This window comes from Aythya marila, assembly GCF_965140915.1.
Source record: "Aythya marila genome assembly, chromosome: 16".
Lineage (NCBI taxonomy): Eukaryota > Metazoa > Chordata > Aves > Anseriformes > Anatidae > Aythya > Aythya marila.
Window position 1 is genome coordinate 1,960,058 of NC_139057.1, and position 15,868 is coordinate 1,975,925.

A 15,868-nucleotide genomic window follows, 5' to 3' on the forward strand; every position below is an offset into this window, starting at 1 on the left:
CCCCCTGAGATAATAGCCACACTGAATATACTGAAATATCTTCCCTATTAGCTCCTGCAGGATCTGGATAAAGCCCTCATTCAGGTAAACTTGAATCTAATGTGTGTCTGCATAGTAATAAGTTAAATTGGAGCTATCAAAGTGTGGCAGGAGTGCGGATGTGCTGAGGGCTGCTATAACTCGCTCGCCTGCAAGTAGGCAGAGTAAATTAAGAGTGGATGAGCCATGAGTTTGAGCAGAGCAATTATAAATTATGTCAGTTTAAGGGGAACATTTAAGTAAATTAAGCTAAGGGGCTGTCTTTAGTGCAAGCCAAGGTTTAAAACAGGCTTCTGCTGAAGAGGACTTTGTAGACCTGGCTCCGAACAGACCTGCAGATATGAGCATCCAGCAGCTCGAGGCAGCTCAGGGCTTGAGCAGCGTTTTATGGCCTTGGCCTTGACTCTTGGGCTATAAAAGCTCCTGTGAAATGAGCACTAAAGTTATAACTCCCCAGAGAGTTCTCAGAGCCCCAGCTGAGAAAGGTCTACCTGGATTTTGGGGACAGGATCTCAGTGCAGAGCACATACACGTGCCATCAAACTGCATCAAAACACCTTTATGGGGGGTTCGTTCCCAACACCGGTCACCTGCCGTGTTCTTTGGGAAGGAACAAACTTTACAAGGCATAGTTAAAAGAATTTCTCTGGCAGGTTCACAGCTGTGCGAACGTTAATAAACCCAACTGGCTATTTACTGTGCAGTAGCCGCTAAGCAATTATGTTTTGTCTGTAGGCAGCCTAATGAAACCAGCAGTTAACGACCTAATGAGAAGAATTTAAACCAGCCCACTGTTCTGCAGAGGCATCACTTTGCTCTCCCTGGCTTCCCTGCACTGTGTGTTTTCTGGAGGAGTTTAGAGCTGGTAAAAGAAAAATAAACAGCCTCATTTTGGAGGAGTGGTGATGCATGTTCCTGTAGTGGAGTTTTGCACGTGCCTGCCCAGATGTTACGGCACTGGGGTCACATCACAAAGTCAATGTTTCTGCAGGAGCTGGCAAGCAGGGAGCTGTGTGCTAACACAGCACGGGAAGAGCTGAGTGATTTTTATTATATTTTTCGGCAGTTCTCTCTGAGCAAGGCAGAAATCTCCTCCCCTCCCAACACAGCGTGTCGGTGTCACAGCAGGGCAGCAGAGTGCTGAGGGCAGGATGCGTCAGTGAACAGGGGATGGATGGAGAGCCCAAACCATGACTTGCTGCTAACCGCAGATGCCCAGCATGCCCTGTCTGTTCCCCAAAGTGATGGTTTTTGGAAAGCATCCACCGTTTTTGTGCTGCTGGAGTGCCCGGAGCCTCTCTTCCTTTGTACGAGGCAGCCTGAAGGGTCACGCTGCTAACGAGCAAACTTGTTCAGTCCTTCTCTGGCTCATCAGCGAGGAGAGGACGAAGTCATTAGCCATCTGTGCTGGGGTAATTACGCAGCACAGCCTGGCAGGCAGCCAGCAGGCAGGCAGGCAGGGGCTGCTCTGCCCCTGGGACTGATGCTGATTTTCTCCTCTGGGGCTCAGTGCAGCTCTGGCAAAGGGGGCTCAGGCTGCTTGTCCTCTCAGGTGCCCTCCGAGCCCAGTAGAGGTGGGCAAGGAGACTGCCAGCATGAGCTCTGACTCTCTGCAGTCCCTCTCCTATTTTGTTTCTGGTTTCTGTAGCCTAAAAAGCAAAAGTTTGCATCCTTTACTGACCCAGCTCAATGTGGATATTGTGGTATCTGTATGGATAGCTAACCCTTTTTGTGTAAGTTGATAAATCTTTAGATCAAAGATGCTCTGAAAGCTGCTGTGCTGGTTATAATTCCAGGTTGTTTTTGATACAGCTTTCCACTGACAGCAGTGAATTGTTTTCTGGTTTCTTTGAATGGTCTGACAGTCTTTTGGTACGTAACGAACAGAAGAATGTATTTTACCTTCATTATATAAATTATTATATGATGTCTAGCCTCTTTGTCTTTCTTCTTCAGTCCTAAACAGCATGCTCACTTCAGTGTGTGCTTTTAATTGTTTCCACTGCTTATCAGTAGACTTTTTGGTTCTGCCAGGCATGTTTTGAGCCAGGTGTCTGTGACTCACTGCAGCATGCACTAGGCATCAAGTCAGTCTAAAGAGGAACTTCAGGATGTGTTCAGCCCTATTTTCTCTTCCTCCCTGTACACTTACTATAGGTTTGTTATGAACACTCTTGTTTGCCAAGCCCTTGCTTGTGGCTTAATCCCTTTCCTGAATAATCAGTTGTTGGGTTTTAATCCCTTCTCATCTGTGAGGTCTGAATTTTGAAGTGCTCTGCACATGCTCTCATACTCATCCTGTGCTGTCCTTGATGGGAATGTTAGGCCTTCATGGATCACTTTTCAAGCATGTCCCGAGAAAGGTTTTTGAGATCTTTGAAGGGTTTTTGGTGTGGGAATTGCATCCCTAGTGTTTGATGGGGGTGGCTGTTGCCCGAGTTGTGAAGCCTGCTGAAAAATGCTGTTTCTTCCCTTCCAGGTGACTGTTTTCTTCAACAGATTACGAGCTTTGGGTATTTCTTTTGAAAGGAAATATCAATGAATCTCTTTTTTGGGCTCCAAATTGGAATGGTCATTTTTTCACTAACACCTGCTTGTTATCCAGTTAGGCTTATTATCCAGTTATTATCCAGCATCTCCTGTTAGAAGCTGGGCTTAAACAAACCTTTAAAATCTATAACTGATCTCCTGCTACCTGGCTGGAACTGGAAACAGAGCTCCCAGGCTTTACTCAACTTAGCTGAACGTGCTATTGCACATCTAAAATGAGTGGATAGTTGCCTATACTGGTCCTCTCCACCAGTGTAAGATATGCATTCAATGAACTCAGTGCCCCAGAGGTATTTGGTTATGTGTTTTCCTCACAAATGTATTTAGATGAGGTATGTGGGACTCATTTCTTTGAAAGAAGGCGAGGAAGAACAGCTGAGGCTCCCTCTGTCAGGCCTCGCTACCCAGCAGTCTGGCACAGATGTGCTTCTGAAGAGCTTTGCAACTTGTCCTTATTATGTTCTATGTTTGATTTGATGAAAGAATTTTTAATGAAAGACCTTTTCTGTACTGTAACTGAGCTCCTAATCTTATCTGAAAGCAGAGCAAAATCCCTTCAGAAATGGCATTTGAATAACAGCCTATTTGCATTTCCCGCACCGCGGTGTCACTCGCAGGAACAGCTCTTTATTTAGGGGAAGACAATCAGCAGATTTCTCTGAGTTAAAAGTACATCAGTGATGCCATGTGGAGTAGGTATGAGAAACAAACTGTCTCACTTTCCAGCTGAGCAAACAAGACCTTCCTTGGTCCCAAGAAAACGAGAAGTTAGCTTTTCCTTAGAAAGCACCTGAGACTTTGTGTAGGTTTTCCATGACATCCCTGGTAGATCTTTTCATTTACTGTTGGTTGGAAGGAGACCAAGCCCCAGCCTGACGGGTGCCTGTTGACCTGAACTCTGATGGACAGGGCCAAAAAGTCAGCGTTGGATTAACCTAAAACCAGCATCCAGAATTTGGATGGGGCTACGTGGAGCACTTAAGACTAGAAAATATTTGATGGTGATCTGTGGTTCCCACTCCAAAAACGATGGGCAATGCAAAGAGAGACCAGTTTGCTGCCTGTTCTGTGCAGAACTGATGGTGTTGAGCAGCAGAGACACGGCGTGAGTTGGTTGCTGGTTTGTTGGAGCACATGAAGACCTGCATCTCTGCTTTGGTCCATAGAGCAGAGCACAGTGTTTTACTAGACAACTACCTGCACAGCAGGCAGGATGAAGAGGAAAACCTTCCCCTGCCACTGGTAATGCTGTTCTTGTTGCAAACACGAGTTACATCTTGTAGAAGCCCGTGAAGTTCATGCAGTGAAAACTGGGCTGAGCTCAGATCGATTCTGTCCTTCACTAGGCAAGTGAGGACTGGACCCTGTCCCACATTTCCCCAGCTGGAGCTGAGAGGAATGAATTGCATCCATTGACAAGGTGAGAAGTGTGTCATGTTTTTGCTTGCCCTGTGCAAGAAATATCCTAATTTAAACCACCACTGTCTTCTCAGCTTTTGCTCCTTCCTCTGCCTCCTTGCACAGATGTGCATCTCTAGGGAGAAGACCCTATCCATTTTGGTCCTGTCAGCTCCTCTCTCCCCCTCGTGCTTTGTGCTTGTGTCTCTTTGTACTAATTCACTCTTCCCTGAGAAGACCTCCATTACCAGAGTAATAGGTACTATTGAATCAGCCTTTGATGTGACGAGCAGTGGATTTTTGCAGTCAACGTGTCAATTTAAGCTGTGGCTGTCATGCTAAAAATAAAAGATCAATTCCCTCTTCCTGGAGAAGAAATTAAGGAAAAAACCTTTTCATGTTTTGAACCGAGTGTGTAAGGCTGAAGAGGGTGAAGATGGAGATGAGGATGTCTCCTGAGAGGAGTAAATTTGTCAGTTTAGCAAATTAGAGAGAGTATGCTTAAACCTTTTAAGTAGTCAGGTACCAAAATAATGTCACTGAGTAGGCAGGGCTGGGGTGGGGTTGTTCTCCCTGCTAAGCAGAGCCATGGATTTTGACAGATTATTCACACAAGAGGCCCAGAGAACCATCTGTCCGAGGACGATTTCTCTGTTTGTCTGATTTTACAGTGTGTTGCTGCAAACCTGTTCAGCATTTTCCTTTCCCCTGTGTCCGGGGTGCTTGGTGGGACCCCCATGGCCCCTTCGTGGTGGCACCTCTGGGCCCTGTGTGGTGCCAGCCGCGCTGGGCCTGCAAGGCCTCGGTGCTGCTTCACTTGGTGCTATGACGTGTAGGAGGGGATCTGATGAATTATTCAGCAATATTAAGCGCCCTGCGAGGAATGATTAGCAGCTGTGGTTATGTAAGGTGAAAGCAGAGGATTTCACATGTTTTGGTGTTCAGGATGCTGTGCCTGGGGACATTGTGGGGGGTGACACGTCCCTGTGGCACCTCAGTGCAGTGCTGTGCCCATGCTCCCTGACGAAAATAACTGCTCTTTGTAGCCCACTTTGTGCTTTCTGCCAGAAAGGGGAAGAAATGGGGGAAAACCAGCCCAATAGAGCAAAGCTGTGGCCAAGAGCTGTCTTCTGTCTGGACCCCATGGAGGGGGCTGGTGGCAGCACCCTACCCTGCCCTCCTCCTGGGAGCTCGTGCCCCATGTGCCCCCCCACCGGGCTGTACTTGTGCTATCTCACTGACAAGCTCACAAAAGAAGCCCAAGGAACCATCCAGCCAAGCAGATAAGGAAACAGATGTTGTAGAGCGCAAAGGTCAAATAAATACAGACAGCTCAGGAAATAGGCATTGCAAAATGATGCAAAGCTGAATAGGTGAAAAGAAAGGCTTCTTTGAATGGAATTACAACGGGGAATCTCTTTTCTGCAGAGGAAAAAAAAATATTCTGATGAATTCAAGGCAACAAAGAGAAGAAAGGGCTTTACATTTACCAAACTGCAAGATATTCTGCCAGGCCTGCGGACTGGAAAAAGCATTTGACAAACTGCAGTGGGTAGGACTTACGTGTACCAGACTAGGTGACTGCTGACCTGGGACTTGCCTTGCTCCCCATTTCTGAGTGATTTAACTTATTTCTAGCCTATTAAGAAAGAGACAAATCTCTAATTAAAATACATTTAATTCCAGCCTTATTAGCCTGGATCATGTTTCGGTGTTCTCGTACCACCAGCAGAGAGGGGACTTGTACTTATTGTCATTAAAAATGCAGAATGCCACCAGGTGGTCTCTCTCTGGTACAGGCAGTGACTTATGCCACTGCGTTTGTCTCACAGATGGCCACAAAATCACATCCCAGATCCATTCTAATGACTTCCGCAGCCCTAACAGCCATCCCAAGTGGGACTGGGGACAAGGGGGATTTGCTAAATGCCTGGGTCCTTCTTGCAGCTCGTGCCCTGGCAATGTTCAGGTCTGCTCCCACCAAACCCCACTGCTTGGTGTTTCCCACATTGTTGCATTGTGGCAACAACAGTCATGAACCATGCAGCTCTTTTCCCTCAGTTATCCATCTATGGCTGTGTCTTGAAATGGTGAAGCGTGCACGCTGAACGAAAAGGAACACTGCAGAGGTAAAACACAAAGGGAGATTAAAGACACCTACATTTGCTATTTAAATCCCATTAAACATCAATTATGATCATCCTGATAAAGACAGGGCAGCATTTGAACAGCCGCTGGTCTTGGTTTTGTAAAATGCTGATCATGGTTCCTTCAGTGCTTCTCTAGACAAGTTTACAAAGACTCTATCACTGTCCCTTAGTCACAGCTGAAACTTAAATCTCGGCACATACAGCTTACAGGGTGGAAACGTGCTGGTGCTGGGGGGGCAGGATGAGATTTGTTTTCAAAGAGCCAGGAAATGCAGAGCTGGAGGTTCCCAAAGCAGCAGCTCTGGTACAGCCCCCAGTCAGAGTCTGGCAATGGATTTCATAGTCAAACACAGCATGGCAAAGCTAATCAGGACTTGCTAATTCCCATGAAGTCATATGCTTCAGATTCACTTCAGACTTGTATTTTCCTGGAATAACTCAACAATAACACTATGTTTACGAATGGAGTCTTGGTTTATCTGCTGAGACCACAGTTTGTCTTCCTCTTGTGGTCACTGCAACCTTTCTTCTCCCACTGCTTGCAGTAGAGCCCCTGCCCACTCCTGCCCCCAGGACTAGTCATCCACTGGGCTTTGCATACTGATGGATTTTCAAAGCAAACCAAACAATATTTGCTTCAGCAAGGCCACTTTGCAAGCAGATTTTATTGGACCACATCCTGCATAAAAACAGAAATCCAATCTCATATCCATTGTCATGTGCCTATTATTTTTCTTCTCATCATTGCTTTTTCAATTCTTCTTCATGTGTAATTCTCCTTCAGCAACATCATTCAAAACGTCATAGAATTCAAATATCGCTGCTTTTACACTTGTATCTGCAGTGATATGTTTCCTTATCTTGGATCTCTATTTAATATCTTGTTTTCCTGGGCTGACAGCTGTATTCTTTGAGCTGTGAATATTGCCATTCAGGGATAAAGACATTTTCTTGCCCTGTGGTTCTGTATGAGGTCCTTTGCTGATATCTCACTGAACATCTGAAGTCTCCACAGCATCCAGAGCTGCTTTTGGCTAAGACAAGACAGACAGCCCTGCTGGATTATTCACTCCTGTGCTGTATTTCCATGTCCTGCAGGGGCTGGAGCAGCTTTTGTGGACTGGGCTGAGGTGGCTCCAGTCCCTGTGCCTTTTCCTGCAGGGATCCAGCTCAGACCATGGCAGGCTGGGTGCCACACAGCAGCTTTTCTTCACTGCGGGCTCTGACAAAGCTGATGCCTTGTATTTTAGCTGGGTTTCTGGGAACTGGCAGCTCAAGGTATTGAAAACCTGTGTCACTAAACCCCTGGCTGAGCTAGTCTGTGGGATTTGGGGTTGCTGTGCTGGCTGTCTCCTGGTTCTTGAGATAACTGATTGTTAATGAGCATCCCAGCAAAGTACCTGGGCTGCCCTGGGGCTCTGCCCTCAGCCCCTAGCAATGTCCTAGGTGCCCACACCAGCCTTGGGACCACCCCAGCAGGGGGATTTTTTTTGTGATGCCCCCACTGGCTGCAGGCTGTGACCCTGCACGCACCAGTAATTAAAAAAAAACACTCCGGTAGCAAACTCTAGGTGTTGCAGGGGTGGCATTTTGGGGAGAAATTCACAAAGACTGAGCTGTTCCTCTCCAGCTTAATGTTTGTGATGAACCACGGGGGAAAACGGTGCCCCAGAGCTGACTGCCACCAGCGTGCGCTGCGGCAGCCAAGGGGCTGAGTGTGTTTGTGCACACGTGTGGGGACAGATGGGCGAGTGGCAAGGGGAATCCCTCTGCTTCCTCAAGCAGAGATTGCTTGTATTGTCCTTTTCTGTACATAGCAGGTAACAAATGAAGCAGCTGGCGTGCATCTTAACCAGCCAGAGATCCGGAGGCAGGGGGAGAAGGAAAGGCGCAGCCAGTCCAAAAGATGCTTTGAAAGGGAGAAAACCTTGCTGCCAGGCTTCCTTCCAAGAGCAAATTCTCTCTCTCTTTCTCTCCCTTTTGGTGCTGTGTTATTCCTCCATGGCCAGGAGGCTGCAGGCATTTCAGATCTCTTCTTCAAGCCCATGTTTCAAAAAAAGGGCCTGCAGAATGTTTGCTTCTCAGGCTCAGCAAATGGGAAGTGCACAATGCAGCCGTCTCTAAGCCTCTCTTCTCCTGTCTCGGGGAGAAAGGAATTTGCCAAGCCCTAGAGCCTGACTCACTCGCTGTGTGAGCATGAATTAACCAGGAATGTTCGAGAATTATTCCTGAATAATTCATGAACCTGAATTAATCATGCATTTTCATGAATTATTCATGAATAACTCATGGAAATGCAAGGTTTATTCATGCTCCAAAAAATCCAAGGCTTTTTCTCTTCTCTTCTGCTTTCTCTCCCTGTAAGAAACAGACCTGAAACAAGCTAAGGAAAAAAATATATATGTATATGGAAAAATAGCAGGAAAAATAATGCTGAAACAAAACAATCAAGAAAAAAAGAAAGCAAAGGGGCTTTTATTTTTTCCTTTTTTTTTTTTTTTTTTTTTTTTTTTCTTCCTTCCTTCTTTTTGTAATGCAGTGGGGACAGCAGGTGGGAGCTTTCTAAGCCAGACAAAGGAGACCTGAGAAGGAACTGTGGTGAAGGGACAAGCCCAAGGCAAAGGACTGTCCGGCCACCTCCTCTCCTGGAGCAGGCAGCTGAGATCTGCATAGCCAGGAGACATTTTGCAAGACTCAACACCTGGAGCAGTGCTAACCAGGCAAGGACGAGCTCTGTTGCTATCAGGATTTTGATCTCTCTCTCTCTCTTTCTCTCTTTCTCTGTTTGTGCATTTGTGTAGTTTTGTTGTGTTCGGTAAGGGAAATGAGCACCTGGTAAGTGGGGCAGGAAGGAGCAGCAGCAGCAGTGAAGATCAGTGCTTTTTGCTTTAAATGTTACAGAAAGGAAAACACCTGTAGGGAGATTTGGGGGGTTGGGGTTGTTTGCTGTTTAGAATACAGGAGCTCTTGAAAACAGCTGTGTTTTGGGGAGGGAGAAGTCTCAGCTTTCAGTATATCCCACTCTGCTTGGTCTCTGTACCCTTCCTGGGGTTACGCAGAGGGCTGGGTGCAGCCGCCTGCTGCAGAGCATCCAACCTCCGTGGCTGGCAGGGGGATGTGGGGAGCAAGCCGTCAGCGCATGGCGAGCTGCTGTATGGTGCTGCCTTATAAAAATAAATGGCACGGCGTGTCTCGGTCAGGGGAAAATGATTGGAGCAAGCCAGATGTGAGTCTGTGCCAGCAGGGCAGGCTGGTGGGTTCAGGGAGGGTTACAGCTCCTGCAAGCAGCTTTGCTGCAGCTGCTGGATGGTGGAAGGGGGAAGGAGAAAGACAAAGTTGTGCAGGGTGAACCGAAGCTCCCAGGTGAGGGGAGTCATGGCCAGGCTCAACTTTAATGGGGATATGGATGCAAAATGAGAGATGGCAATAAATTGGGGCATAGCTGCCTGTCTGGCCAGTTTGTCCCTGCTCCACCACTCCTCTCCCTGCCCCAGATCCCTGCCATTGGCTTCGGACACTGCAGCCATCCTCTGTGCACTGCCTGGCACAAGGGCTCTGCCCCAGTCCCCAGAACCCTTCTGCCAAACGCTGCCACAAAGCGGAGCAGGATGGGCTAAGGGATGCTCTGCCAGAGCCCTTAGGAGCTTGGGCAGCTGGTCCCTGCCTGGTTTTGTGCTCATCTGTGATGTGTGGGATGAAACCTGGAAAGAAATCCTCACTGAGCCTGGTCCTCAGCTGCCCCTGTGGCTTGAGAGGGTTTGAAAGCTATTTGGCTGTCTTCGATGTCTCCTTTGCTGCTCTGTGCCTCAGTTTCCCTTTGTGTGAAATGGAGGTAAACTGATGTCCTCTTTATCAAAGCAGTTTGACATTTCTGAAAATAGCTGTACAGACAAAGGGAAGAGCATTTCCTGGAACACACCTGGGTCTTTTCGAGTCTTTTCCCTGTCCTGCCTGGATATTGCACAGATCTGGTCCCCCTCTGCAGCAAATTGCTGTAGCCCCATTGATGTTGATTGAGCTGTGCTGGTTCATGCTGGCAGAGGAACCAGCCCGTGCCTGCTCGGTGGCTTGTCCAGGGTCTGCCCAACACATCCCAAGTTTGAGCAGCCCCTGCCTGACCCCAGGTGATACCACATGTGGCTGGAGTCCTTCAAATTAAGTTCAGGGACACTGAAAGATCATGGGGCTGTGCCCCAGTCAGGACAACCCCACAGGGGAAGGATTTAGGACAAGACAAGCACAGCAGGAGAGGGATGGGGAAAGAGGAACAACAGGTAGAAAAGATGAAAGAGGAAATATTTTGTACCTACGGGGCTTGCAGCCTCAGGCAGAGCCCCCTTTATGAATTTCTCCCGAGCACGAAGCCGTGCTGCGATGCTCTCCTCCTGCTCTCCTGCTCCAGGTGGGCAGCCCCGATGTCGGCCAAGCTCTACGTCCTCATCAGCTGGCCCGACGGCAGCCGTGTCATCAACATCGAGAACATCAAGGAGCCCCGCAAGCCCTTCCACCTCTACACGGTGGGCGAGCAGGTGCTGGCCCGCTGCCCCGGCTTCAGCGGGCTCTACTGGGGCATGGTGGAGGGCATCAGCGGTGAGTGAGGGCCCTGTCCTTGGAGGCTGACTTGGGGCTGCTCAGGAGGGAACAAGGTTTGTGCTGAAAAGTCCTCTCCTCTCTTCCTGCAGAGCACAAAGATGTCCTGGAGAAGAAGCTGCAGGAAGACAGACAGCTCCTGGGGACGTTAAGTGAGTAGTGTCCCGGCTTTTGGAGCTTTTAGTACAGCGGGATGATGGGTTTGGGGTGAAAGGAGTTGAAGATGGCACCTTTCTACCTTCCCTGGGGCTTTTTGGGTGGGGAGCTGCTGTGTGTGGTGCTGTCCCATCACAAATTTCCCAGCCCTGCCATCAGGGTGAGCAGTGGTGAGCGGGAGGTGGGGGATGCCCAGCACCGACCCCAAATTGTATGTCTTGAGTGTCCACTTTGCTTTCAGAAGATGAACCGGCCAACCACAGCATGATGCCACCTCAGGCAAAAAAATCCAGGAAAACCTTCCCGAAATGGACCCCGGGGAATGCCTCCAGGAAATATGGGGACCGGAGTTACCCCAGCAAGCCGCTGCTGCGGGCAGCCGAGGCTGGCCTGCCCGGTGATGTTGGCAGCTCCTCCATCATCAAGGAGAGACGTGCCCTGGGGCCACCCCACCCAGCCAGTGCCTTCACCCCCCCGGCCCCTTTTGTCACCCTGGCCGTGCCGGGGACGTCCCAGGGTGAAGAGGACAGGGCTGGCACCGCTACCAGAGGTAAATGGGGCTGTAAATCAGGACCTTGACCCTTGCCATCTCCTGCTGTTGGGCTGGGAACCTGTGTGGCTGCCAGGACACCTCCACTTTGCTCCAGGTCTACAAGGGTCAGAGATGAAATTTTCTGGTCCTTTTCACCCGTGAGATCTTCAGGAGGGTTGTCTACAGGGAGGTGCATGTGCAACAGCATATGGGATCTGCTGAGCCAGGCTCCAACTCTTTCTCCTGGGCTAGCAGCTCTTTCCCTGTCAGCCAAGAAAACAATCCAGCCTGCCTGAATAACCGTGACACCCAAAAGTCCTGTCCCTTGATTAGCCAAGTCTTCTAAGTCTTGCCTCTTTGTTTGCCTGCTTTTCCATCCACCAGTGCATGTGCTAACCAGTTCTAGAAATGCATGGGTGCATTCTCTACGTGCTGACTAACAGCAGGGTCCAGAGACACACTGGTTCCTCCTGCCTTGCCCACTGTTGTTTTTGTTTTTTGTTTTGGTTGAAAGCACAAGCAGCCCTCGAGACACCACCTTTTCTAAAAACAAAATCTCAATTGTTCAGTCCTGGAAAGCACATTTGGGTCATTCTAGTTATGCAAAGAGAACCATGTGTTGCCGTGCAATTCGGCACGAGTGCTAAGATAATTTGTCCTGGAGACAAAGGGATTCAGGTGCTGGCCTGGTCAACAGCAGGCTTGTTCATTTTGTCCCCCATTCCTGCCTCTAGATTACATTGCCCTGGCAATGAAGAGGAAGTCAGATGGCATCTTGTCCCCGTGCCAGCAACACGTCTGTCTGAACAGGTAACACCTGGCGGCACGGTGAGGACCCCGACTGTCTCATGCCATATAAAATCATTTCATGCGATGTTTTGGGTTTGCTGTAAGTGAAACCAGAGTTGACTTTGCTGCCAGCCCTTAAATTCCAGATAATTCTCAGCAGGAATGAATGCAACAGGAACGTGGAGCTGGTGGCAGTGCTTCTTAGCTTGCTTGTTTCTTCCAGCTGTGAAGAACGAAAGCTGGATGCTTTGCAAGAGACGGATGCCTTTGAGAGAGTTCAGAAAAAATTCAGTCCTGGTGAAATGGAAAGGTAATTAGCAAAAGGAGGCACTTGTTCTTAACTGTATTTCCCTCACTACAGAAATGAACACTGAGACCACAGCTGGGTGACAAAACGGTGCAATTTTAGAGCCAAGAGCTGCTGAATCTCAATGTAATCAGAGCCAGGTGTTTCTGATTGTAGGGCTCAGCGCTAGAGATGCAGGAAGGCTCTAAAACAGTGCAGAAACCACAAAGCTCTTGCCTATAACCATCAAAATGCCACCTATCGTGTTTGAACATGGTTGTGTGTTGCTTGCTTTATTGTCCATTACTTTAACGACAAGTACCCAGTGATGAAGTAGCTACTAGGGACAGTTTTACTGCAAAGAAGCATGTGCCAAAAATCATGTTATGGCACTGGTATTGTCATTTCTTGTGTGCCCATTGTTTTGTACCATGGATAAGTACCCCCTGGGAATACTGGCCTTGTATCTTCCTTAAAACTGAAAAGAAAATTGGCCATCAAAGTCACTAGGCATGCATGATGAGGTGGGGTTGAGAGTTGAATGTTTCTGAGCTTCTGGAAAGCCTTGACCATGTCATTTTTTGCTCCTCACCCAGGCTTTCTGGCAGAGACCTTGTCCTGGGCCCACTTGCAGGACGCACGTCAGTGCTGCTTGGGTTTAGCAAGAGCCATGGGGTTGTCTTCCCTCTGCCCATCTTATCCTCTGGCTTTAATTTTTCAGGGAGAAGGTAGAGCAGCTGGAGAGGATGGTCTTGGACCTGCAGCAGGACGTCCTCTCTCTGAAGAAGAAGGTGCAGAGGCTGGAATCCCTCTCCTTCCAGGAGGAGCCCCATCGGCCACCCTGCGAGGTGGTGGAGCTCTTCAATGGCTACACCAAGGAACAGCTCAAAGAGGCCATCCGTTTCGACCAGAAAATCAGCACGGCCTGCAAGACTCTGCTCTACAAGCTCTTCACCTCCGACTACATCCAGAGCCACTCCATCACGGGGCGGAGGGGCAACACGTTCCGGGAGGCGAAGCCCATGATGGACGAACGCTGCATCAAAATCATCCGGGTGCTGTTGAAACAGAAGTTTGGCGATCACCTCAGCGACACGGTGATCACGGAGAAGATACAGAACGTGCAGAAAGCCCTGAGGCAGAAGTTTAAGACAGAATGTCTCTGACAGATGGGGGATTGGTGTCTCTGGTCATGGTGCACCTGAGGAGCTCTCCCAGGGAAGATGTGGCCACAGGGTTACCCTGATTCCCCTGGAGGAACCCACCCAGCAGATCTGGGTGCTCAGCACAGCACAGACCTTTCCCAAATGTCTGTCCGCTTTAATCCGGGGGGAATTTTGCCCAGCTTGGCTAGAGTTCTGCACAGCTGCTAGCACTTTACAAGCCCCTTCCTCTGTGGTCTGTGTGCAAGCCTCAGGGTGCTGTCTGCGTGATGGGCTCCGGAACTTTTGGGTGGACAAACTCAAAAGCTTCAGGGTAACAGAAGGGCAGACTCATTAAAGTAATGCCATAAAACCTCCAGAGAAGGATTATTTCCTTCCCCCCCGCCTCACCCCTTGTTTTAATGTGGTTGTATGGAAGAAGTGTTGAAACGTTTGCAGTAATGAAATCTGCTGAACAAGAGAAGTCTCCCGTGGAAATTACATGACATGAATTTTCCTTTCAACACTCGATTATCTCCATGGAGAAATCCTGCACATTTTCAGGTGGGGAGGAGGGGGAGAACGAAATTTGTCCCAGTGCAGCTACACCTTTCCACCTTTCCTTCAAAGAGCAGACATGTTATGAATGCAGTCATTATAATTTAAATACAGTATTTATATCTTAGCTAAGAAATTCCACGTACAATCAGGGTGTTTTTTTTTTTTTTCTGTATGAGAGGCTAAGGAGAAGGACTAGAAAAACATGTTTGTTTGTCTTTTTTTTTTTTTTTTCCTTTCTAAATAGCTTAGAGCTGGAGTTTGGGTCCATTAAAAGTATTTTTAACACTGAAAGAGTAACATGCTGGCAGCTGTCCACCTAACAGAAGGGCCGCAAAATACCAAACATTCCCTTTTAAACAGGCTTCTCAGATAAGATTTTTTTAAGTTTAATTTTGAAATTATTGAGGAAAGGAAACATCACTGGCTTTGAGTTAATCAAAACATTTGGTTTAATTCATATGTTTTGCAATGTTTTCAAGTAATTACTTTCTTTAAAATTACAGGAGAAATAATAGTGAAAAATGGATGTACTGAAAAACACAGAGCTACTTTGGAAAAGCAAAAAGAAGTGTGTGATTTTCAGAGCTTTCCTCCCTGCCCCCTTATTTCTAATTGAAAAACAAAACCATTAAGTAGGGTTAGCACCGTGCAGCATGTTGATTTTGGTGGCAGATATGCCTGCCAATGTTTTTGGCGCTGTTTCCATCAGATGTGTTCAACACTCATGCCAGACTGCTGTAGCCAGGAACTGAACATATTCCTTCTGTTTTCCCAGTGCAAATGCCCCTCCAAACTCTCTACCATGCAGAAGTTTTTTTTTTTTTTTTTTTTTTTTGTGTGTGTGCTCAGAGAAGAACCCTTGGAAGGCTACAAAGGCACAGGTGGCTCAATTCTGCTGTGCTGGCTTTGGTGCCAGCCCCTGGGGCTTTGCAGATCTTCCCTGCAGGATCAGTTTCCAGTTTCCCCAGCTGCACCCCGGCAGTGGGATGTGATGGTGGGGATGCTGCCTTGGACCACCTCTTCCTCCTCCAAGCCACTTCCCTGTGCACTTGTTTCACCTTCAGCCAGCCTCCTGGCTCTTCATCATATCCACCTCAAAGCTGCAGCCTCACAAATATCATTTATTGAAACATGCTGCTGCCTTCCTCCCCCAGCGAGCCCCCTCCGACGAGCTGCAGATCATTACTGCACAAGGAGAGAGAATCAGACTGCAGGGATGGGCTTGCTGCGGGTACCGACGGCTCCTGAAACAAGTCTTTAATCAGCTCCTCTGGAAGCAGCCGAGCCAGGCGACCTTTCTGCTTGCAAGGCCCTTTGGTGGCTCCCTGGGAGGTGAACTTCACAGCCTGATGCCCTCACTGATGCTCAGCCAAAGCTCCCCAAAAGCATGGCTGGTGGCACGGGCTGGTGGCTGCTCCCTGACTCCGTGCAGCAGCCTCAGCACAAAGGAGTTGATGCTCAAATGGACCCTTCCAGGCAATAAACCTTGTCCTTAGCTGCTTTCAAAGGCTTTGATATGGCAGAGAGCGCTGAAGAAAGGCTACACAGGTGGCTTTTCGTTAAACTTCAATTTTAAGGTATTTGTGAAGTGGAGGCAGCATTTGCAGGCTAATTGGGAGCACTCGCAGACACCGATGATCAAGCAGCACCACGAGGAAGCCCGTGCTCACAACTC

General features: G+C 48.4%; 1 protein-coding gene across 1 annotated transcript; it reads left to right on the plus strand.

Annotated features, from left to right (window-relative positions):
• Window positions 1-10,552: 10,552 nt before the first annotated feature.
• Window positions 10,553-13,676, plus strand: LOC309884426 (uncharacterized protein; the record flags this gene model as incomplete). The annotated part of the gene is made up of 6 exons (XM_082773380.1): window positions 10,553-10,727; window positions 10,820-10,879; window positions 11,125-11,433; window positions 12,150-12,225; window positions 12,428-12,514; window positions 13,212-13,676. 6 exons carry the CDS (start codon window positions 10,553-10,555, stop codon window positions 13,654-13,656), a joined length of 1,152 nt encoding a protein of 383 aa, XP_082629506.1. The 3' UTR covers window positions 13,657-13,676.
• Between the last annotated feature and the right edge of the window lie 2,192 nt (window positions 13,677-15,868).